Here is a 25,610-nt window from a genome sequence, read left to right as displayed (position 1 = left end):
ATTAGAGTGTGACTGATCTGGGGTCAGCGTGCGTCACATTGGCTTTGAGCACAGAGCGCTGCTGAAACACGACCACCACAGATAGACTCAAACGCTCCTTCTCAGACGCTGTTCTGCCAAGCAACATTCCCAGAGGGAGCCGTGGTCCAGACAGGCTGTAAACAAGCCAGCAGTTCAACATTTACACTAATACCACATCACACAGGCCTGAGCACAACTGCAGCGGACACACATTCAGCTCAAATTAAAGCGCTTCCTCCTGCTTTGGTCGTGGCTTTGCTGTAGGTTTGTGATTCCTCCGTCTCCTCGGGAGCAGATGGTTCCCACTGCACTCAGCGCTGTATGTGCTGTACATAAGGATGCTCTCTGAACTCCCTCACTCTCACCTTCCTCAGCATCAGGCTGCTTCCACTCTGAGGGGAACCTGGGGAGAGGAGAGTCAGATCGGAACTAAAGCGTGACAGCTGCTCGCTCGCTCCTTTGGGACTTTGGAGAGGGAGACGGGAGAAAGACTCACTTCAGAGGAAATGATTTTAAGCTTCCTGTGCGAGAATAAACAGGCAGATGGAGAGTTTAGTTTAGAGCCTGAAAGAAGAGAGGGATGCAGATAAAAGGCGAGTGACAGGTCCTCTCTCTCCGCCTCTGTCCTTTGAGTCTCTCTGGCTTCCAGCTAAGGCCCCTCTGTAGTGGAAGGACTCCCCTCGGCAGGCCTCACCTATCAATATCCTTGTGTGGGGAAAAATACAGAAAGATGAAAATGAAATGTCACTGCTATACTTTAATAAATTAAATATGCATGAGAATTGCTTTTAAAGATTTAGTGCTGCCTTGAAATGATTCTAGCTTCACATTTTTCAGACATGCCTTTCAAAATTGATTGTTTACTGCTCGACCAGGATTGGTTTGTGCCTGCGAGTGTGAAATCTGGCGTGTGCTGCAGAGTTAAAGCGCTCAGCTTTGGAAATTCCAATCTCATCCTACCATTTCATTTATAGGTAATGAGATATCAGCAGGTGTACTAATTGTTTTCGACTGAATGATGATGGGCTGATAAAATAAAGATAAAGGGATGAATAAGAGAGTGGAAGGAGGGAGGATGAGGCCAGGAAGAACAGAAAGGACAGAAAACTGGAGCTGGAGGGAAAGTCCAAGAATGTTTGGTCTCTGTGGGCAAATTGCAAATGAGAAGCATCACAGCCACAAACAGGAAGCTGGAAAAGCTTTGGCTTCTGCCGTTTTATGCACAACTGACAGGTATGACGTTCCTATTAATATTGGTCACTTAATTACTAAGCAGCAGGTTCGATTCTGCCCCTTCACTTCCTTTGTGCAGTCCGCCTTCATTAATGGCTCTTCACCTGAACCAAGTGGCAGTTGTGCAGGCGAACACAGAAGCGAAGGACGTGTCCGGCCTCCACCGGTCGCACCTCCCTCCAAAAGCGGTGGCTCCGATAAACAAGGAGGCGACGGCGCTCTGGCTCCACACAAAGCCGTGACGCTGGCCTTTCATACGGCGACTGCTGGACCACTAAACGGCTCATCACAGGACGAGGCCCAGAGCTTTGCCAGAACAGGACACCCAGTGCAACCGTGCTCCGTGGACTCCACAGAAAGAGCCTCTAATTGGGGTTAATGCTTTCTGAAGTCCCACATCTGTCAGGGAGGAGCCCTGTGCCGCTGAATGCTGCTGATTGTCAAATACTGCGCATCATTTGGAGCGATCAGCATGTGTGCGCTGCATATAATGAAGTAAAAGGCGACCGCTGTGCTTTTCATCCGTTGGTGGCCTCATTTGCATAATCTTTGTGGACCGTTGGCCCGGGTGTGAAAATACCAGTCATAATTTCTGCTTTCAGCCCAGAAAGGCTCCTGGACGGGGCATTTAGAGGTTATACCTGTCACAGCCCCGAGCTGCAGAGGCGTGAAAACAATGACAGAACCCGGAATCGCCTCTGACTCTTTAAACGCTGCAGCTTCTCTCCGGCTGGATCGCTTTGCTGTGGTCAGAGCCGCTGTAAGACGAGTGGCTCCAAGTCAAGTCAGTGTTTCAAGAGTCACTCATTCATTGATATGCTTTATTGATTTCCATTTTCATTCCAACTTTAAAACCGGGAGACTGGTACAGTGATTTCTCAGGGTGGGGAACGTGAAGCCAGAGTGTGTCACACGCTGCTGGAGGTGAATATTATTGTGTAGGTGCCGGCTGCCTATAGAAGCCTGTAAAATAGGACTGTATGCGAGAGCTGGGGGACGTGTAGGAGTAACAATAAATGGGAGGCGAAACAAGGAGAGTACAGTATGTGGCATGTCCTGTACAGAGGAATATGTTTTCTCATGAGACATATGGCTGCACCAGCTGGAGTTCTTATATTGCTGCTGTAACGCGTGGCTTTATTCTCACTTCACTTCCTTTTGTTTCTCAGTTTCACTGGATTGCTCCCTCGCTTCCCTCTTCAACCCATGTTTATTTCTGTCGTTCCTCTTTAGAGCTGCCAAGATTTTTTTTTCTTCGCTTTCTCTCACATTTGTATTTGTGCAAATACACACAGGCGCGATCATTTGCTAAATGGAAAGAAATGGAATAATTCATAGCTTCTGAAACTGTAATCTGGTTTAGGAGAGTTAAGATTCACTTAGTTACAACCGTCAGGGATATTTTCTTTAGTACAGGTTTCTCTGTTTTACTTTAAAGTATCAAACAAAGCAGCAGAAGGCAAAAGGGCAACAAAAAACATCAGCTACAGTGAGAAGGCTACAAATCTAATATTGGGTTTCTTCACAGGTTTAAAGAGGAAAGTGAAATTTGAATGTAGTTTGAGGGAGAATCCATTGGCTCTATTTGTTGCTCTAATATTTGCCTCCTGCTACTAACAGAGACAGAGAACTGTAAGAAACACAATAAATGGCATATTTTCATGTATCCCAGGACAGGAGCTGCTAGTGAAGGCAAATAGGCTGCTTTCATTTGCTTCATATGAAGTCTGAGTAGAACCTTTAACGTTATGCACAGAAAAGAAATACAAAGACAAAAGAATAAAAGAGTCAAAATGTCAGCCTGGGTGAGGAGAAGCACACCTACACGTTCCTTCAGATGCAGAGTGCAGTAAACTCCACGAGAAGAAAAACAGTCCACATTCAAACAGCAACTTCCGTCTCATTTCCATGACATCGTTTCATGTTTTTAACACACAGATGTTGCTATTTTGGGCATTTGAATGCGGCGTGGATGTTCTCCCTCCCTCATCTCCCACTATTCTTCAAAAAGAAGAAAAAGGTAAAGAAAGCAAAAAAAGAAAAGGTGATATTTCATTGAAAGTGGTTTGAAAATTCAGAGCCTAGAGTCTGAGGTGGTGACGGATTAGTTCAGATGGTGGTTTGTCTGCTGAAGAGGTCAAGGGTCACCGCAGAGAGGAATGCTGGGATGCTCTTCTGATGATGCAAGTGAAGGGCCACCACCTCTCCCAGCGTTTTGGAGAACTCCGTTTCCATGAGCTGCATACTTCCACCGGACCCCTGCGCACACAAACATACATGCAGACGTTCAAAACCACAGCAAACAAGACGAAAACTTTCAAAGTGAAGCTGGAACACTTCAAGTTATTATTGTCGACTGGGGATTCTCAGATGTGTGACTGTGTTGTGTGTGCGAGCATTCACAGCAGGGTGAAGGTGTCTAAATCTGTGTGGATTAATTAAAAGGAATGAGGAGCAGCTCGGGGCAATGGAGTGAAGGAGAAAGCGATGAGGGAAAGGGGGATAAAGTAATTAAAGCAATGCAGGGAGGAAGGAAGGTGGTGAGAAGCAGAGTCCTGTGACATTAGTGGGACGGCCTGTTCTAACGCGAGCATAAAAAACAAGACAATAAGAAATACATCACAATATTGACAGAGAAGAGTTTACCACTAATTTCCCACATGGACAGAATAGCTTCCAAAATATCTTCAAATGTGTTTTTGAAAACCTGATTCCAGCTCAATTTTTCTTTGAATTGAATAAAGTTGAAATAGGAAAGTACAGCTGTTGGTGCATTACATTTGTCTGACATAATAAATAAAAACAGGCTAAATCCCACTTAATGAACCAATTAGTGTGCTTCCTCAAACACAACACGCTGAGGTGAAGTCTGCTGTGTGTGAACAGCCACACATCTCGAATGCGTGAGGAGAGAGGAGCGGACTAATGACATTTCTTAGCTGACTGCACAGTGCTAAAGTGAGGTTAAACGCCGCTGAAGTGATACAGACGGAATGACTTCGCTGTTTCACTGCCGTTCTCCAGGAGCGCAGACATTCAGAGCGCTCGGCTCTCGTTCTGATCATTTCCTCTGGTAGAATTTCAATTAACCGAGAGCTAAACTGACTTTTAGTGAGAAAACCACGCATACAGTCACTATTAAAGCATCTAATGACAGTAAATAGCTGCGACTTCGGTTCCTGTCTGTAAAAAGCAAGTCTGAGGTTGCTGCTATTTATTTTGTTGTGGCCCTTCATAAAATCATAAATGAGCTCAGTGGCATCTGTCCTTTGTGGAAGGTGTACAGTAAATAACTGCAAACAGGAAATGAAGGGATGATATGCAACAAAGGTCTGAAGCTGGATTTGTTGCAGTTATGTGGTAAGCATCTTAAATTACTAGGCCGCCGTGACACAGCCGTGACAGCTCTGAGGATTAAACATGCATCCCCATCTTTAATTGGGTCATTATCAAAAGTTATCACACAAAGCAAGAAATGATGAAGTAAAAACTTTCCATCACTGTGTTAGACACTGTCTGCTCCTCAAGTAATACAATGTTTGTTGTGCTTTTTACTGAACTTTTTGATTCTGACAATTGTTACATGTGATAAAAATGTAACAGATGGTGGAAAATGAGTAACTGACAGTGGAGTCCAATAACCCAAAGCTAATGTGTTTCCTCAGTTCAGTATCACCAGTGTGACTTCATTTCTTCACATACTGTGACATGTCAATAACAGAGGCCAGCTCCGACTGGGTAAGGACCAGTTTCTGCCCACAGTTAGAGGTGTTAGGAATCACTGAGGGCCATTAGGATTCACTAAACCGCCTCAGTGAATGAATCAAACACTTGCAATGACACGACTCAGGTCACCTCTTCAAGCATCACTCTTTATTTGCCGCCCTTGATTTAATTCTAAATAGGTCTTTACTATGCTAAGACACTGCGGGAAGCTTTTCTAATCCCACCATCTTTCTCGTGACTCCTTCTCATCGCTCTGTGGCGCTTTCTTTTCGCCTGTGTGGCTGTCTGAAATCTATGCCATATCCTCGGGCTGCTACTCTCATCACAGGCTCACAAACGCATGGGTCTGGAAGCTGCTGGGGCTCTGGGTACACGGAACACATACATCAAAGAAAAACACTAGGACCAGTTACCATGGAGATCTCAGTGTCTCAAACACCTTCTGCTGCCGACTGCCCTCAGAACAGACTGTGTGTACGTGTGGGTGTGCGAGAGACAGTGGACAACTTGATAAAAGGCCTTTGGGAGCTAAAGACTGAAAGGACTCCCGCAGTCGCTTGGAAATGAAAACCGAGATAACAGCTTCGTTGTCTGGAAACATTAGCGGCCCAAATTATTTCAAGTACATGCAGAAACACACACGGATACACAGGTGGCTTAGAAAAGGTTATATAGATTTAGTCATAATACAAAAGGTTACAGACACAGGACCTAAGTGCCCTGGGTCCAAGGAGAGTTAGAGCAAGATGATGTGATGAAAGGAACAACACACAAAAAAAGGTTGGCATAGCTGAACTCCTCAACACTGCAATACTTTAAGAAACTCAAAAGTCACAGTAGGATTTGTGGTAAATTAAAACTCTGTGTTTCACAGTGAAGGTAGATCACTAGGTTCCTGCTGGGGAATGTAAATCCATCCGATGCACGCTGTCTGCTCATGTGTATGATGAACCTCTAGCCCTGGAATCCTAACATATACTGGACCAACCTCTATTTACCAGCCTCGGATAAAAACCACCTTAACCTCAGGGTCCAAACAAGCAGCATGACTGAACAGTGCTCGTCAGTAAAATTAGCATCCGAGGACAGAGTGATAAGCTAACTGCTCCACTGCTGCAGAAAGGAGCAGCGTCATGTTTGGTGCATTCAGATTTCTGCAAGTTGTTTTAAATGTCAGAACACCAGTAGTGGGAGAAGTTGCTCAATAAAATACTAGTAAATGTAACACAGACGTGAGACCGATACATTAGAAACCTTCTATGAGCAAAGTTACAACTCATCAGCATCATCATCTACATGTAACGAAAAGCACTTATTACAGAAAATGGGCGATTTAGTCAAGACAGTTCATTACTGAAGTATCATTATTCATGCATGTGCATCACTAAAGCTGCAGCTGGTGAAGCTGTAGCAGATCTAAGCACTTTAAGTACCAACAGCTGGATTATCATATTAATAATATAATAATATAATTTATTAGTGGATTAGATGTTGGATCAAGAATCTCTACCTGCAAAGTAGCTAAGGCTGTTGAATAAATGTAATCGGCCTAAAAGGGCAGTATTTCATTATGAAATGCCCATTAGTATTGTATCTTTGGAAATATAGTCACTATTATTCTACCAAATAACCAGCAACATCCAACTGGACCTGCCCACACTCAGCATCCAAGCATCCTTCACTCAAATTAAGTGTACATGAAAGAAGACACAGTTAGGGAAACCTTCCGGGTTACGAGACTCAGATCCTGAGCGAATCCACAAATATGCTCAATTCAGCCTAATACAATCAGCATGCTTGTTATGGTAATGTTTTACAGAGGAACCAGCTCTGAATGCAGCAGTGCTCATAGTGGCTAATTTGCCTAATGAAATACTTGGCAGTTTCAGTATGTGATGTGCTTCCATTCACATTCTGCATGGTTTGACATATTGCACTAGATTACAGATGGAGTGGCTTAGTCATCTGTGTTTGTTTCCTCCATTAAGGCCAGTCTTTCTAATGCATCAGAGGTTTGTGAAGATTATTTTGTATGTGGGCTGTTCTGAGACGTGCCATCGCAGGACAAATAGACACATTTTAATCATTGTCTGAGGAGAAATGCATCCAGAGGCTTTTCTTTGGCGTGGATGTAAAGGAAGCTAATAAAAGGTCAGGGGAGGTTTTTCAAAATCAGGTTTATTCAAATGCTGACCTTATCAATGTTTATTTGCATATTCACGCTTCACTAAAAAGTGTCTTAAACAATGCCTGACCTTTACGAACACAACAACGGTCTGTTTGTATCAAAAACAAGCGGGTATTCCCTCATTCAACAGTTGGGGTGACGGCCAATAAAATAATAGGCGGACGCTGAAGCTACAAGGAAAATGGTCCTCCCACAGGGTGACAACCTCATCCTGCATGAAAACCAGACGTTTGTTGAACCAAAAGCTCAGGAAACTTGCACCAAAGACCCGAGACAGACAGACTTCAACAAAGGAGCAGAGCTATCCCATTTATCCCCTCTTCTCATTTATCTATCCAATTAAAGGAAATCAATACTTCCCAGCTTTAGATGCAGGGCGGGGCCTTATTGTAACCTCATCCAACCAAGGAGCTGCACGCTGCCTGAATGACAATCATGCTCCTCTCCCAGTGAGACAGGGTCAGAGTAAAGGTGAACACCCACGGCCCCAGACAGTTAGACAGAAACACACCAAAGACGGGAAAGTAGAAGCCAATGATCGATGCCTTTGTTTCGCTGCCACTACAAAGATCAGACACAACAGTGAGTTTACACGTTAAAAGGAGGTTTCCTACCTACATTTAACGCTTCATTTATACAAATGTGACCCTGATCACAGGTACCTGCCCCAGTAGACTGAGTGTGTGTCTAGTCTTTGTCTGCAATACTGCAAATAAACATTTTTTTTTGATTAAGGCATAAGCCATTTCTGGACTGATGCGTTAACTGGGGATCATTATGACTGGCATTTTTTAATAAGTAAGTCATTATGTTGCATAAACATATTTTTTGTATATATTTGTATATATTTGTGCATATACTTGTATTCTTTGCTTATAGAAAAGACAGTCCGATCTAGAGATCTGTGGCTGAAAGCTTCTATCTGCTTGGACAGAGATCCTGCAACGTCCAATGAGTCACTTACTTGAGGCTTCTTCCCATTACCAAACATAATTTGTGTAATACTGTGATCATTAGGGAGCTACAGTACTTTCTGTATAACTCCAGTCTTTATCTTCCAAGGAAATTCTCAGAATTGATTGTGTGTTTTGTTGTCATTCAACCAAAGGCTAATGCTAATCAAGCTCTAACCACAACAGTGCAGAGGCTTCAGGGAACTGCACTGAATGCATCAATGTTCGCCATGGATCTTAAGTCTCATTAAGCAGGAGACTCTCTGGGACATTTGTTTTGTATGGATGTGCCCTGTTGAACCCTTGACTCCCAGTGTAGGTTCTATATCATTGTTCTAGCCAATACAGGAAATGGGTTTGGTGCGCTGCTCGGATGTGGCCTGGTACAGTCAGTGTGTTTGGGGCCATTTCATTGCACTGATTGGGATGTGTTCAAACGTGCATGTGTGTAAAACTGTGTCTGCTTGTTTTTCCTTTTGAGATGAGTATGTCCTGGAAACCTATTTCCATTGATTAGAATATTAAAACACTGGCTTTTCAAGTCTGTGAAAAACTAAATAAATAAAAGAAACCTTGATTTTAACTGTGAGGGAAATGATTTAGAAGACAAAATACTAACACCTGTTATGGAAAATGTGTAAAAAAAAAGTGATCTAGATGCAGCTGCTAAAATTGCGTTTCAAATGGGACCTTTCTGCCGTGTTAGACAAATTGAAGCCCACACCCATACTGTGTACTGGCTATTGGCCTTTTAACGGAGAGGTCGCAGTGTGTTAGGATCTACACTTCATCATACGTCCTTTTTTCCACTTGACTCGTGTAAAATGTACTTGTTAAGTATAAAGTCTGTCATCTCCTCTGTAGCAATGAACAATTCCACTGCTGAACTGGCACCGCAATAGAAGAACTTGAGCCACTGATTGACAAGCCCCAGGTTCATAGTGTAAAAAAGCACTTTAGCGTAATGTACTTTCAGATTAAGTTCTGCTATTTTACAGTGAGCACCACTTTTATGAAAATGTTTTAATCTGGTTTTATTAAACCTGCTCTTACCTTTCACAATCTGCTGCCAGACGTTACTTTCTGTTAGACATTTGCAGGGTATTGTGTATGTGTGCAGCAAAGTTGCTGGTACAACCTTAAATGACCTTCATGCCCTGCATAAAGTCGGGTCCTTGAAGAAAACCCAATCCATCTTAGGCTTGTGGGGTGAATTTAGGTTGTTACCAGCAGAGCGGGGATACATTCTGCCACGATGCAGAATGCATCTGAGCTCACAGGTTTAAAAGGTCATTTACTCCTGCTGCTATCAGTCTGGTTAATAACAGTTGAACCTATTGGTTGTGTTGAGATTTATTTGTCCTCCCGTTTGTCTGCTGTTATTTATTACTGCTGGGTGTGAACCAATGTGACCCAACCTGACCTTGTGAGAGATTATAAAGTCACTTTGAAATAAACAAAGCAAAACATAGCAGAGCCAAAATTTTAAAAACAATGGCTTCAAATGTTCACTAGAGTCAAACCTAGTATTCACACTGCACACATAAACCAGAAGAACAGCACAAATTTAAATTTCAACTTATTTGCAGCCAGTGCACTAACTAACCCCCCCCAACCATTTGTCCCTCGCTTCCTACTTGGACAAGCTCTGTGCGTTCTCATTTACATTTGATGAGCAATCTCAATTATGTGCAACTGTGACTGGCAAAGCTGTTTGAAAGTCATTTGAGTAGCTGAAAGATCATGATTAATCACCATTCCTCTGCAAATTACATTAAACTCCTCACAAGCCTTTGTGAAATGCTTAAGGACAGCTTCACTGTCCGTACGGACATGACATGCTGCTTTGCACTGATCTTTATGCGACTCCTGTTAAAATAAAGACCCAGACAGTGTGTGCACGTGCGGATTTGACAGATGGCTCTATATTGAGGTGGTGACATGTAGTTCACAGATCAGCCGACCCCTGTCACTGCTCTCCAATGCTAATGAGTAGACTTTTCTACCCTGTCTTGCCGTCTCTGTCTTGTTCTCTCCTCCCTCGACTGCATAGATCTATATCTATGGAAGCAGGAGAGGTCTGCTCTCATCTCAGCACTGTGCAAAGACACGTATAGAAAGTCAAATTCAACTTTCATTCAGTTCTCATTAGCACCTTTGCCAACGTCTGCTACGACCACTCTAAGAATCACACACCTTCGACACTGGCCAAACAGCAGCATCATTGACAACATGAATTATTCTACTTGATGAAAAAATCAGCAGTTAAAAAAATGCAAAGTTAATTGAATAATCAGACATGTGCAGATAAACAGCACATAATTTAAATGCAGATTATGGCATTTTATGCAGTTGGGACGAGGATGTGAGATGGAGACAGAGAACATTGAGAAGCTCTACCAAGAATTAAAGCAGCTGTTCTATCCATATTTATATTCTCATCAGCTGTTTACCGTTTTTAAGTGTCTGAGCAATAAATGGCTACAGACTACATCTGACTAAGAAGGACACATTATACTGTCTGTGTGGGAACAAGCACCCTAACTCAACAACTGTGATCAGGCTAATTCTCACTAGCATAAATACATAAAACATAGAATAAGTTGTAGTCGTCAGAATGAGACATTGTGAATGTCATAAGTGTTCAGCTTGAATTTTGTTGTCTTTGCTTTAAGTTTCTTTCCTTCTTTATTTCAGGAAAAATGTATTTCACCTAATAAAAACAGCTGCTATAAAGACAGATTTTCTCTTCTTTCCCGGTTCTAAACAGTTAAATAATTTAATTACCAAGGCAATAATGCTCTGCTCATGCCATCAAACTTCGAAATGTGACTGACATAATTATGTAATGTAATTATGCTAGAGTTTTGTGTGGTGTAAGTCTGAGCAGTGACAGAATAAATGCCTTTTTTGGTTCTGCTCATTACAATTCTAAACAGGAAAAAATACATTTATATTCAGTGTGAATTTTAGCCTGAATGCAACTCAAACATATGCAGCAGGCATTTGTGATAGAACTCACAACACATGGAAGCGGTAAACAAGATATATTAGTTGGAATTTTGAGGCAACTGAGCAACAGGTGGAATTCGGTGGAAAAGCTGCTGATCCATGTTTTAAATAACTAAACTACCCACTGCTCTTGGGCAAACATAGGACAGAGAACACCACCCTGCAAATATACATTATGGCACTAGTACTAGTCGTACGCCTGTAGCTACGCTATGGGCATACAACTATTTATCGTCTTATGTGAGAGACAGGGTCTGAGCCATCCTCCATACGTCGTAAGTGCCATAACGCAGTTAGCAGTCCTGCCGCACCCCGGGCTCATTTAGGGCCTGGTCATGTCAACAACGAAGTGCACGAACTGCTGACCCCATCTACCAAGAAAATGTTAAATCAGGGGAGGCTGTTTGTTGGCCACAATATCCTTCACGTCCACATCCTGGTATAAAAAGGATCAGGCTGTGTTGCTTTAATGTGCACAACAGCCTAAGAACATTCAGAATTAAAGCATCAGTTGATGAAATCTGAGCTTAAGTTATTCAAACCAATAGTGCTCCAATAATATTTTCTTCATACGCTGAGGAATAACGAGCTACGAAGAACTGAAGAACTACGTCTGAACTGAAGCGCCCTTCTCTCGCACAGGAAAACGCATGACCTCAAGTAGACTTTTGAGGTGGTGATGTATCACGTTACCATGGAGACAGAAGACATATGTTCCAAACATCGACCAGAGGAACAAGTGACGCTGACAGGTGCATGCACACACGCGTGCACACACATGTGCACATACACATCCTGAGGGCAAGCAGGATAGGGAACTGTCAGGAGGGATCAGAGTCAACACGCGCTCCTTTCTCTGGGATTTTAGACTCCAAGACTTCTCTCTGAAGGTTTAAGAGCATGAGGCGACACTGAAAAGGCACTTAATTTATTCACTCTTGTATTCCCATCAGTGCGTGTGTTTAGTGTTTATTAGTGCTCCGCTCATGTTTGTCTTTATGGCTATCAGCGATACATCAGTTAGTGTTTTGTTTCTGCCTGTGAACAAAGTGGAGTCAGTCCCAGGAAGCCACATTTATTCCCCAAAACATTTCAAACACCCACTCATCCAGCTTTTTTAGTGTTATATTCACTTTGTTGTTGCTGGGTCTCGATCATACACATAAACAAGAGGCCACTGCATGTGTACACAGAAACTTCAAATCACTGAAACTCAAGAGGAAACAAAAACGATCTTACTTTCCTCACAATGTACATCTTACTGTACACATTGACGAAGAATAGCTCAAACATTTCTTGGGACATATTGTGTTCATCTCTAGTTTGCATCATGACCTTGTCTAATCTAACTGGGCTAAAAATGGAGATACTCTATTACATCGCTGTAGCAAAAGAAGAATCCTCATTGCGCATTTTAGTTATTTTTTGGCTTTATTCATGAATAATGTGGTAATAAGTTCATGGAAACTCCAACTTAATGGACAGAAAAACAAAAGCTAAGTCTATTCCAGAGTGAGAAGGACTGACACCAGCTAACTCAGCTGGTTCCCACTGCCGCATAAGCTCATGGCCGCTCCAGCTGCTCGGCTCTCACTGGCCTGTAGTTACCAGCAGCCACGACAGTTGAGCCGCGCTTCAAAGTCATTTTAAAATTAAGCTATAACAGACGAAGGACTTAAGCCGCTCGAGTGGCGCCGGCTTACAATCGCTCTTACACACGCGCGCTCACAGACAAACACACATTTCTGTGGAGTTAATCATCCCCAAGTGGCTGCTAAAACAAAGACAGGTCATTAAGACTCGACAGTGTTCATAAACTCTACTTTATTAACTGTCCGCTCCGTCTCCTACACACAGACACACATTTGCTTTTGGTTTTTTATTCTTTTAAGATGACTCTACGTCACCGTTTAAAAATGCCTTTAGTTGAAAAAGCATTCTGCTCTTTACATAAATTCATAAATTACCTACGCTCCACCGTTCCCCCATACATTCCTCTCCTCCCGTTCATCTCCCTCTGGTGAGACGGTTGACAGTTAATTGGGACGATGTTTTAATGAGCTGGCACCGAGATTCTATCTTCCACTTTGATTATGAAGGGGAGACAGGAAAGTTAATGTTAAGGAAGTAAAGGAAGCGAGAGAGCAAGTGAACGAGAAAAAAAAAAGGAAAGGGAGTCAATAGTGAACATCTCAAACTTTCAGCAACTGCAGCAAGAGCAGTGCTCTGTGCGTATGTGTTTATTTGTTAATGAGCTAATCAATAGCAGAGAGTGTAAGCCCAGCAGAGGGTCTGTGTCGGGAGATTACTTACTAGACACACAACGTGTACAACTTGTTTGTCTACAGTGAGGTAGAACAAAGGAAGCCTCTAGTGAAGAGAGGAGAGAGAGAGAGGGGAGAGGAAGAAGAAGAGAGAGAGAGAGAGAGCGAAAGAGAGGAGAGAGAGGAGAGAGGAGCGAGCTCGAGAGAAGAGAGAGGAGCGAAGAGAGAGTGGAGAGAGAAGAGATGCTCTCTCTAGAGCGAGAGACTCTCATCTCTCTCTCTCTCTCTCTCTCTCTCTCTCTCTCTCTCTCTCTCTCTCTCTCTCTCTTTCTTCAGTCTTCTTTATCTGACTCAACTAAAGTAGTTCAGATAAAGTTTCTCATGAACAAATCGGAACTACAGAAAAATCCTCAGGTCAACTTTGACAAATTAATTTTTTACGGTGCGTGTAAGTGCTGCTACAGTATTATAGTGTATGTAGCACAGTCATTATCTTGTGTGTTATGACGTCAGAGGAAAGTTTTGATCGTGTTTACCTCCATGTTAAAAGGGTGAATGCTAATGCAGGATGGAAGCAGTACCTCCCCCTCCTTAAAAGTTCTGGAGGAAAAATGTTCAAATAGCTCACTTGCTTGCACAGCTAAGGTGTTTATCTCGCTGATTAGCAGAACCTCATAAATACCTAATCACTGATGCTAATCAGCCCTCTCACCTAGGGGTGAGCTAAAAATATGAAATACACACATTAGGATGAGACAAGAACATTTTCTGCACACTTTCCCTCTCTAAACACTTCTGCCATCAAAGTCACTGTCAATGAATTATGTATTAATTTTATATAATGTCAAACAGCATTTTTAACATTCACTAGTGGTGACTATGACAACGGTGACTGTCTGAATGTTGAGTTTCTATGCAGTAAAACTACAATGTGGAACATAAAGAAGCCAATTTTACTTACAGTAGCTATGTTATTTCACATTAGAAGGGAAGTCAGCTTTGATAGAAATGAACTAACTTGCTGGAACCCATCCACCGAAAAAGACAAACCCATAATACTCACTCAAACATACTTTAAAAAAGTTAAATAAATAAACCACAAATGTAGCTTTTGATTCATCAGAATATTTTAAATAATGCAACCAACGCAAATGCACCACGGTGGTGGTTCTCTTAACCCACCAGTTTGCTGCTGCTAGAATTGGCTTAGCCCACTCTCATGAAGCACACTGCTCCACAGTATCAGGTTTAGAGGGTGCCTCCTCCAGACTGCACAGCTCATCACAGATGTTCTCTCGGATTCTGCATATGTACAGTCATTTCTCTGCTTGCATTCTACAGTTTTATGAACAATTGCTTTGCATATTTTGGTTTGAACCAGCAAACAAGTTGCACTATGCTGTATTTTAATCTATGGCGAGTACTGAAAATCAGCCAGCAACTCATGCTCAGAGTACAATCCAGCAAATAGCTCTTGAAACACAGTATTTCACTCCGGACCAGTAGCGGTCTGATTGACTGACTGACAGCTGACTGTCACCAGCTGCAGAGCTTCGCCACTAGCACGCCTAAAGGCAAGTGTGCTCAGCAAAATGGGGAAAGACTGCATGATTTTAGAGTCTGTGTCAGGAAAATTTAAATAACATCTGGCAGAGTATAGCAGAAAGTATGTGATCAAAAAAGCATTTACAGTACATTGTAATATTATTAGAACCTTAATATTAGAAACACAAACAAATACATAAATAAAAATACATAAATGTTGGGATGATAGCTAGATAGCTAGCAAACAACCCTCCATCAATCAGCGTATTTTAGCTTGCGGTTTGCAGAGGTTATGACATCTGAAGCACTGTTTTCTTTTATTCCATTGTTTCCCGAAAAAACGACAATTATGATTTGACAGAGCTGGTGCTCATGAATGAAAAGTGAAAAATTGTTTAAATTATAACATCTGACGCAGTTAACAACACAGACTGAATAAACAAAACATTTCTTGCAGTTAAAATAACCATCATCCTCACTCTGCTCACCACTGTTGAGACTTCAAGATTTGTCAAATGCACGAAAGAAACAAAAAGCAAAAATTTCAACAAGCAATTTAAATTGAAAGGTTTCAATTATCAAATTATAGTTTTGAAATGAACGTGACTGTAAATTGGAGAATAATTTGAACAAGAGTGGGAAATAATGAGTATGTGAGGAAGGCGAGAGGAAACGTGACGGTTACAGGTTAAACAGCTTACACCATAGGAGGGGGATTTGGGTGCCTCTGCTAGAGGGGGATATTAGCAGGATTATCTGGCAACCCTGTTGGTGAGGGGAATAACATTAAAATCCCATTTGTAGACTTCTGTGCTTCCTGTCCAAAATCCCCCATTTCCTCTCTCTGTTTCCTTTATCTTTTAATATCTATCTAATTAGTCTACTTCATGTCCGAATAACCTAGATTCACTTGGATAAAAGTCTAGCGTGCATATATATAGTATATGAACCTTGTGTATTTGTGTGTGTGTGTGTGTGTGTGTGTGGTCATTTCTGTGCATGTGCATTATTATTAGGTGTCATATACTATTAGTAATACAGGCCTCTCTGCTCCAACGGGCACATGTCATACACACTCAGACGGTGCAGAACACCCTGAATACTAATACTGGAAGTGTTGCTGTCTGTTTGTTGTGTGTGTGTGTGTGTGTGTGTGTGTGTGTGTGTGTGTGTGTGTGTGTGTGTGTGTGTGTGTGTGTGTGTGTGTGTGTCTTTGTACATCTGTATGCCTGGGCATCCAGCACAGAGGGAGGTGGGGGTGAGTGTGTTGAAATGTGGTACTGCGTTCGTTTGAAATGAGCGTGTGCGCATTTAAGTGTGTGCACTATGAAGGCATTAGTGGAGCGTGTGCATTCTGAGGTTAATAAATATTGACAGTGAATTATCTCTTCTGGCAGGGTCGCAGGATAGAGTAGACTGGACACACCAGTAAAGTAAGAAAAAAATCCAGATAGACTCCCTTTCTTAATTTTCATGCTATTCTCTTCTGCACTTTGCTTGCAAGTGAATCCTTGAGCAAGGCAGTGAAGAATTAAGGTGCAATCATCAAGCACTTGACCACAACAATGACCCTGCCAAGATAATAATGCTGCTTTCTCGTTCCAGCATGGATTTCATGGTTTGTGTTCTAGCTTAAGGCCCTTAACATAACACCAAAGCAACATGATGATTAGCTTCTGCTACACACTCAGATTAGAGGGCAACAGAGGGGGGAGCGAGAGGGAGAGAGTGAGAGTGGGGGAGGGGATCAACAAGAAGACAGACAAATAATGAGTGCAGGAGGACAGAATGCAGAGAGAAAAAAGGATGGACAAGTTAAAAAACTGTGAGTAAAGATGTGTCTCTGTAAAGACATTCAAGAAAAGAATTTGCGCTAGAGCATCTAGTGTTTTGATATTCCTCCCGCTCATGGAGTGTGTGTGGAGAGGTGATCGATTAATGCAGCCCAGCCCTGTGACAGTGCCCAGTCATCAGTCTCCACCGCGCACACAATCCCCCTCTACCACACCTTCACACATTAAATACACAGAGTCTGAGTCAGTGTAGTGATTCTCTCAGAACGGCAAAGTCAGGCGCAAAGATACAAGACGGCATAGGGCTGTATAAATGTGGATATGGCCCATCACGTAAACGTAAAGGGAAAAAAGCATTTCAAGGTCAAAGTTGCATTTTGTAAAGCGTCTGTTTCAGAGCAGTGACACAGATTTGAGCGCTCACAGATGATAGAGGCTGTGCGAATGTTCATACGGATGTTCTAATAGATGAGTCCCAGTAGCTCACAGAGGTGTAGAAGTGCAGGTGGTTACATAACTACCACTATGCTGTAAGTAATACTGCGATATTATACTAGCATGTTTTTCTGTATACAAAAGGTTAAACTGAAATGTTACCACACAGAAAATTAGGATTTATAATGACATATAATCAAATGTATTATAATAATCAGCAACTGAAATATTTAAAATCTAATGTTTCAGTGAGACTGAATCAATCCTGACTGTGTTTTTAAAGGATTTCAGGTATGCTTTAACTGTAAAAGCCTCCTCCTTACCATTCTGGAACCATGACTATGCGTTTTAAACTGGGGCGCTGCATGCGTGAAGGGGAACCTCTGTTCTGCACAGACTTCGATCTTTCTTCACGAAGTTGCCCAAGGACTAAGTGTTAAAATGGGAGTGAGTTGATGAGTGTCTGGAGTATAAAGTGAGTGGGCGTGTTGATGACCACATGTAACTGGGCCACAGAAGGACACGTTTACTGCTTTCCACATTTTCATCAATAATGCGACCGTGTTGTGAGCATGTCTCTCAGACGATGCACTGTCTGTCTGTTCCATCTTTTTTCACGCTTTCACAGAATATTTGCAGTGGTGACAGTAGCTGGTTGTGTCCACCTTGCCCTGCCCTACATGTAGTATTCATACCTTTTTAAAAAGCAAGGAGTCGTCCATGTGCTCCGCATACACTGAGGTGAGCCGATATTGGTTCTCAGTGGTGATGTCGATCTGGTAGCCGGTCAGGACGTAGCAGACAGTTCGGAACTCCTGGATTTTCTTCTGAAACACCTCTTTCAGCCTCTGGTTCCTCAGCTCGGAGCTCTCCATCTGCTTACGCAAGTCTGCCACACAAAGTTGGAAGAAGGAATCAGTCAAAAGTTTGAGAATTGACTCCAGCCACAGATGGTGATTAAATTAATAGAACCACACTCTATAAGAGCGAGCTCCAGCTACATGTGCATGCTCTTCTCCCCTAGCAGAAGCGAAACGCACTAAAGTCTCGCAGCATAGATGGACAGCTCCACAGACAATATGGAAGGCTGCAGCCCTCCATCTGCTCACTTAGGGTCTACAAAATACTGGAATACACACAGTGTGACAAAAACCGTCAGCTGCATCTCCTAGAAACTGGGAGAGAGAATCATGGATGGGGCTCGGCTTTAATTTGCAGAATATCAATTTGCAATAATTACTTTAATTTAAAGGCTTGATTTGAGAAGGCAGACAAATTAGTTTGTCTGAGGAAAAACAAGTCATTATGGAGGAAATTATTTACAATGGTATCACTGCTGCAAAAAGCAAAAGTTAAATGCAGCAATGGTGAAAAGACAAGGGAAAACAAACTGGCCAAAAGCTTGCAGATGCAGGAAGAAGACGTGTGACAGCCAAGGTCAACTTAAGTCTAAGCAGTGACACGTAGGTCTCCACTGAGAGCGAAGCAGCGGTTCACGGCAATGTCAGATTTCAAAAGGTACATCAAGACAGAATACTGTTTAAATAATAGTGAGCATAAGTGTAAATGTGAAGGCTTGTCTCACCAAATCATAAACCACGCTCTTGAATCTGGTTCCTCCTTCTGACAGAATGTCAGCTCTGGCTTTGTCAAATTTGTCAAAGTATAATTTTAGAAGTGCTTCTTCTTTTTTTTTTTTTTGAAAGAAGAAATATAGCAAATAAGAACAGGCCAGAGTACAAGAAAGCTCATTTTAACAAAAAGGTAAAAGAGGTATTTGCCAGAGAGTGTTTAAGGTCTCATTCAACACTCCTAAAAGCATAGTTAAGGTTCATTATTTCTTTAAGGTCGGAGGCGTTTTAGTTGCTTAAATGTGCACTTATTTTTACAAGTAGTAGACTTTAATAAGTGTAGCCTCCTACAGCGAACATTAACCAGTCAAAGCCTCTCCAATGTCCTGTGCTATCACAATCGACCATCATGTATACTTACAAGAGTAATTAATAATGACAGGTGCATTTTCATAGCCCCAGACTCTGACCTTGCTGTGGATGATAACTTCCCACCCTTCCGTTTTGTGTTCATACATTTTTTAGCCTGTTGCATTTGTAGCCATCATTATTAAGCGACAGTAAACGTTAAGAGTCTGTGAACGCGTCTGTCTGTGGGCCCGTCTTTGTCTCCTGGGTGACTTGGCTCCCTTTGAGTGTCAGTCACTGCTGATAAATACCGTTTCAAGACTTCAGGACTATGACAAGACTGTCACTATATGACAGCTATCAAACTGCCCTGAAAATGCCTGGATATTCTCAAGCGACAGCACAAAGTAGACAGTGCTTTAAATTTACTATAGCATGGAGACAAACGGGCGTCTGTACCGGGTGAAGCCTTATTATGTGTGGATGAAACCACACGTATGCTAACATATGTGCATGTTTGCTATATCACAGCATACATGTTAGAACACTTTACCAACTGTCAAGCATTCAGAAGTTAGCGACTTCTGACTCTTGCCCCTAATTGGTCTCTACGGGTCTGATTGTACCGTCTCAAAGTGTCTGCGATGTCAAGTGAAATTCACTGCTGAGCAAGCTTCTTATTTATATATTTTGCCTAGTCATTTTTCAGCCTAAACTACTTCTTCTGTGTCTATTCGAGTGAACAGAACAGTTAAATGAAAATCTTCCCACTACCCAGGATACGAAACATAAGTAAAACGCAGTTGTAAAATTGTTTCTCAACTTCTTCCTTCAACTTTCTCATTCTCTGTTTCTTAAAAAGATTAAGGGTAAATAAAGTAACATAAATAAGATACAAAACATGTATGAAAACAGACACCTAAATAAGGCAAGAATCTCAGCATAGAGATGTGTGGAAGTCGGAGGATCAATCTTTAACCAGCACAGTTTATTTTCATAGACAAAAAAAGCTCAAATCAATGGTTGAATAATAAAGATTGCACGATGAAAATTACTTCAAAATCAATCACTTTGACTAGGAAATGTATTTGACATGTCATTTAAAACGTTTCCAGTGCTGACTTACTGTAATACTGAACAAAAGTAGGACGTAAATTTTTGCCCGTCATCTCCTAAACCACAGTTCAGAAGAAATAACATTTTTTTTAGAGGTGTAATTTGACTGAATAAGGTCGGGACCTTGTATTATAGTTCTACTTCTATAAAGAACTCATTAAACCTTCACATCAGTGCGGTTCAAGCATTATTGACAGTGCTGGTACAGTATTTCATTATTTTAAAACTTTTAAATGCATACTGCAAATTAAAAGGTATTTCCCCCTTTATAATAAGGAAAATGAATGATAAGCGTTTCAAGAAGATGAGAAAAAAAAAGAAGAGCAAGGGGAAAAGAAACACACAGACATGGAGACAAAGTGAGCTGTGGCCTTCAGAAGACAAATTAGCCAAGAGACTCCTGGCGCTGAACTGTCCTGAAGTCCAATTAAATATTTAACCCTGTCATAACGACACTTCCCATTCTGTCGATCCAAAGCTCCTTGAATACCAATGAGTCAATATTTATTTATTTTAGTTACTACTAGAAATACAGACAGTTGTGGGAATAGGCTCTTTCTTTAAGTTAATCTTGTGAATTTAGTCAGAAATGTTATATAATTCAAGCTTGAGACATCCAGAGTGGAAGCTATGAAAACCATCATGAGCTGCACAGGAGCATAAACGTTCCAAAATCTGATTTAAGGTCAGAACATATTTTTTTAATTTTCAACCTTTTCCACTTATGTAAATGCACATTTTCCACATCATTTATTTGGTTAGCATGTATTAATCATCACCATTTATTCTGGCCTGGGCTTCCAGCATTGTCTATAGGTTTTTTAACCCCATTAAAACCTAATGGTAAAGGCAATGTGACGAGTGGAAAAAAGACAAAGCAACTAACCAAGCCTGTTTTATTTATCACAATTACAGTAAGTAAATGAGCTAATTTGTACTGGTCTGTGTATGTGAGTGTGCTGTGGACCTTACCCAGCACCTCCCTCGATGGTGGCAAAGTGAGGCCAAGGCTGGAGCTGTGCATGTTGGAGTCATTGTGAGAATGGGACAGAGCGCCTCCTTCTTGCAATGAACGCACCAGCTCCCTGAGACGCGTCACTTCCTCCGCAAGAGCCTCGACTTCCTGCTGGCGCTGCTGCTTGGCGACAGCGGTGGGGTTCATCCTGAAGTGGAGAATTCTGGTTTTGACCGGATCATAGTCTCCCTGAGTCGAAAAGATGAGAAATTTTTATTTAAAACTAATAAAGACCTCCAGTTTCATACAGTCAGAACGTGTAATTCGAGTGTAACAGATGCAAAGACCATCTCTCCATCATTCCCATGGACTTTTCCCACTATCGTTCAGGATCATATGTGCCAGTCTACTTGTACCGATTTGGAATGATTTTTGGCTCCTTTGTATTATATGATGTACGCAACAGCAGCTAATAAACCACTAATGCTGCTTCAGACACAATGCTACTTTCTTAACATTGTGCCAGCGCAGTAAATAATAATAAGTTTTACAATCAATTTCTGCAGAAAAGCAGCAAATTAAAAACAGTGCAATTACCTTTTCTCGCAACTTTAAATACATCTTTATGTCTTTAAACAGAGGAAACAACAACAAGCAAGCAAAAAGTAATTTTTCAAAATGGTTTGTAAACTGCAATTCTGGTGAAAATAAAATTGCCACAGTGAAAACACAGGTAATCGAAGCTTCATAAAATGTGGACACCTTTCCAAAAACTCTATTAAATCCAATTTACAGTAGAAAAGTAAATTGCAGAAATACAGATGGAGGCTGAGCAATGGTCAACTTAAATGAGGACAGTCTATCTGAACTTAATGCCATTATAAAGGAGACGCCTGCAAGAGCAACATATGTACACAACATACACACAACTATCGGAGCTCTGCTGGCAAAATCAGATCACATGCCCCCCGGCACGGATTGGCAAATGCACTACAGGTAGTGAGAGAGAGAGAGAGAGAGAGACAGAAAGAAGATATGACGACGGTAAATGAGATGGAAAAGAACACAGTGATAAGGAATAGTGGCACTGATGCCTATGGAAAAGGGAACATGGATACAGAAATAACTATTATTTAAAAAGAACAGAGGTTTCCAGAGCTCTCCAAAAAAAAGGAACATAAAATGTGGTTATTCATATCAAACCGTTTTTAACCGGACTTCAAGCTCGTCACACCTCAATGAAGTCACGGTTTATTTACGTCCTGCTTATGGAGTCGGATGCTCTACATTTGTATGTGAGGGGTTTATTCAAGGGTACGTCTGCATGTGTGCTGTGATAAATAGCGAGAACAAGATGGAAGGGAGAGCCTGATGCTGTGAGACAGATAAGTGTATTAGAGCTGCAATCCCAGCACAAATAGGCCCTGAACACACACACACACACGCACACGCACAAATAACTTGTTTAAACACAGTTTTTAATAATGTGGGTCAAGGTAAAAGAAATTTAAATAATTTGGCCATGAAATTCATTGTGTTTTCACCGTTTGGAAACAGAGGGAGGTCTTAATGGATTTTTTTTAATAGTACAAAATAAAACAATTTAAACCAAACATATTTAAAGTCAGCCAGGAAAAACATAATATTTTTTAAATTAGTTAAAACCTTCAGAAATCAAAAATAACAACAGCAAAAAAAAGACCTTTGTCTTGTCTTCAGTTTACCTTCGGGCTGACATGTTTAGAAACTTAAAGTACAAAAGACAGATAATCACTCACACTCTTGTTTACAAGCGCATGGGCAGTTTAGAGTCAGCAGTTACCTTGACTGCAGAAAAGCCCCCGTCAGCGAGCCTGGCCTCTATCTGCAAGATGGCATCCACCAACCTGGAAGTGTGTGCCACGAACAAGGGCCGCGGAAATATTTTTAAACCTGCAATTTAAATAATCCCATACGACGGCAACGGATATAATTACCTTTCACAACATATTTTTGTTAGCATTTAGAAAGACAACATGAGAACAGAGGAATATGTGGTTCTGAATTCAAATTGTGTTCAAGAAAATCCAAAATTGACCGACTTTCCCAGTTGATGTCAGCGAACGGCTCCGTGTTTCAGATTTCACTTGGCCTATTTTGCGCATGTGTGTTTACATGCACATATACAGCGTGCTCTTCTGCGCAGCGTTTACGGTGCAGCAAGGTGGAGTGCCATTCCGAGTGCCCGAGGCTACATCTCTTATTCATAGAACAACAATAACAACACATCTAATGCCATGGAGCAGTCTGTTTAAAAAAGGGAAAAGGGAAGAAGGAGGGCGAAGCAGAGAAAGAGAGCAACAGAGCAAGATGTGAGGCAGCACGAGAGGCAGGAGCGATCGAAGTCCAAGGAATGTCTGTTCTTAACACAGCTGATTAAATCGCTCTGAAGCATCCACTCAATACAGCACTGACCACAGGGGACAGATGAGTCACTGATGGAACAGGTGACACACTAATGGTGAGTGAGTGTCTGAGTGCGAGGGCAGAGTAGTATTAAAAAAAGACTGTATAAACTAATAAAGGCAGGTTGAATGAAGGGACAGAGGAGATACTGAAAGGTAAACCTCGCCCACTGAGTCACATAATAGAAACAAACTGGTGCTTGGTCTCCGCTTTTGTTTTTTAAGCCTCTCTTTTGAAAGCTCCAAATGTACACTGAGGGAATCCCGTGCATTTATATTGGTTCATCCCAGTAAAGCAAAGGCTAATTAGATGTGTGGAAGTTTAATGATGAATTAAAAAAACAAATATATGAAACATATTTTTCCAAGCTATACAAAGTCCAAGACTGTCTATGACCTTAGCGGTAATTAGAGACTGGGTGTTTCTGTAATCTAACAAAAACACAGTCTGATTTTACATTAGTTTCAAATTATCCCAAGTTCCCATGAGAACAAATGTGTTTAGAGCCTATAGTAAGAACATCTTTAGAGACAGGACAGTCATGTCTACAGCGTGTGGGGGTTTCACAGCCCCCCAGAGAACAAATACTTTGGAAACAGATCAGACTGTCTATGCCAAGTAGCCATCTTCCACCCAAAATCAAAGATGGCAAGGAGAATTAGCAGCCAAGTACTAATTTTGGGAGCTTCCTTTTACAACTTCCTCTTCCTTGCAAGCCAAGTGGGATACAGGGCCAGCTGATGGAGGTGAACAGTCTCCAGAAGCAACTATATAGAGGAAGCTATACCACAGGAACTTGAGTCTTCTGGAGATTATGGTTTAGCAGCACAAGGGTGAGGAAGTGCTTAGAAAGCATCAATATCCAACCTGTATGAGCTTAGAGCTGCAGTACTGAGTACTGGAACAGCCACTGATCACAGAATGCTCCCATCTTCCTTCCTGTTATGATTATGTGCAAAAGACGCTACAGCTGTCCTCCTTCAAGACTCTTCAGGTCAAGGAATGACTGATTACAGCTTTAAAAAGGTTGGAAACACATTATTTCATTTCCTTGAGAAAAATTCTCCTCGACAATCCTTGAAATAGAAGCAAAACCACTTGTACGTTCGTATCAATCAAATGCGTTTCACCGTCCCAGTCATTACTGACATTTCTCTTTTAAATGGCATCCCACCCTGAGCAGACTGAAGGGAGATGAGGCACTCCTCGGACGTCTTGAATCATTTTATTGCTTTACTGAATATTGCTATAATCGCTTCTGCTCAAAAGTCAGGAGGCCGTTACCAATATTCTTCAGAAAAAATAACGTTTCCTCCTGCCAATAAACAAGTAAGTACATAAGACCTCAGTCAGACGAGAACAACACAATCACAACAAACCCCACAACCATTAAGTTGTTTAAGCTTAGACGACTATAGTGCTGGAACAGGCCTGAAGACTGAGGGTATTTACCTGGGTTCCTTTAAACCACAACAAACCAGGCTGAGGGTTCTTCATCCACGTCATTAGTCCCACGCAGCAAAATTGCTGACAATCACCTGATCTTTTCTTCTGCCCATGTGAAAACCTTGAGAAATTCCCTACTAGCTTTATTCACAACGAACTTTGTTAGACAGCTTCGAGTGACTGCTTTGTAGGGCTCATTAAAGCGCTTGTATAGCATGCCCCACTCACAGCAGCGTTTTCATTTTCTGCCATGTCTCCTACCTAAGATGAGAGCTAAACATAATGTTGCTGTGCTTAAGTATTATACATTTTCCCCTGTATAAGCGCAACAGAGGGAAGTTGATGCAATCTTTTGCAACTGCAACAATTATCCCCGTCTAGACAGTGTCATGACAGTCAGAGCACAAAGACAAAGTAGAGCACTTTTGGCTTATTAGTGTAGGTGCAAAGACAGAGCCTGGTTTGAATTGAGATTGACAGAGAGATCATTCTTACTTATCAGTCAAATTCAAAATACCTTAATAATGAGCTCGTACTCCTCCATGTGCTAATGAACATG

At 41.6% G+C, this 25,610-nt stretch overlaps 1 protein-coding gene across 3 annotated transcripts in view; it reads right to left on the bottom strand.

Annotated features, from left to right (window-relative positions):
• Positions 1–2,061: 2,061 nt before the first annotated feature.
• Positions 2,062–25,610, bottom strand: part of mad1l1 (mitotic arrest deficient 1 like 1) — a 39,613-nt gene continuing 16,064 nt past the window's right edge. For all 3 annotated transcript variants that reach the window (XM_029148288.3, XM_041072003.1, XM_029148298.1), the window contains exons 16-18: positions 21,178–21,409; positions 17,866–18,059; positions 2,062–3,513 (exon numbers count right to left, since the gene is read on the bottom strand). In XM_029148288.3, the coding sequence (XP_029004121.1) occupies positions 3,364–3,513; positions 17,866–18,059; positions 21,178–21,409 (576 nt within the window). In that variant the 3' untranslated portion in view covers positions 2,062–3,363. The remainder of the gene's footprint in view (positions 3,514–17,865; positions 18,060–21,177; positions 21,410–25,610) is intronic.

Source organism: Betta splendens, chromosome 1, assembly GCF_900634795.4.
Source record: "Betta splendens chromosome 1, fBetSpl5.4, whole genome shotgun sequence".
Classification (NCBI taxonomy): domain Eukaryota; kingdom Metazoa; phylum Chordata; class Actinopteri; order Anabantiformes; family Osphronemidae; genus Betta; species Betta splendens.
The sequence above is the reverse complement of the archived record's forward strand: the minus strand, read 5'-3'. Positions and strand labels throughout refer to the sequence as shown.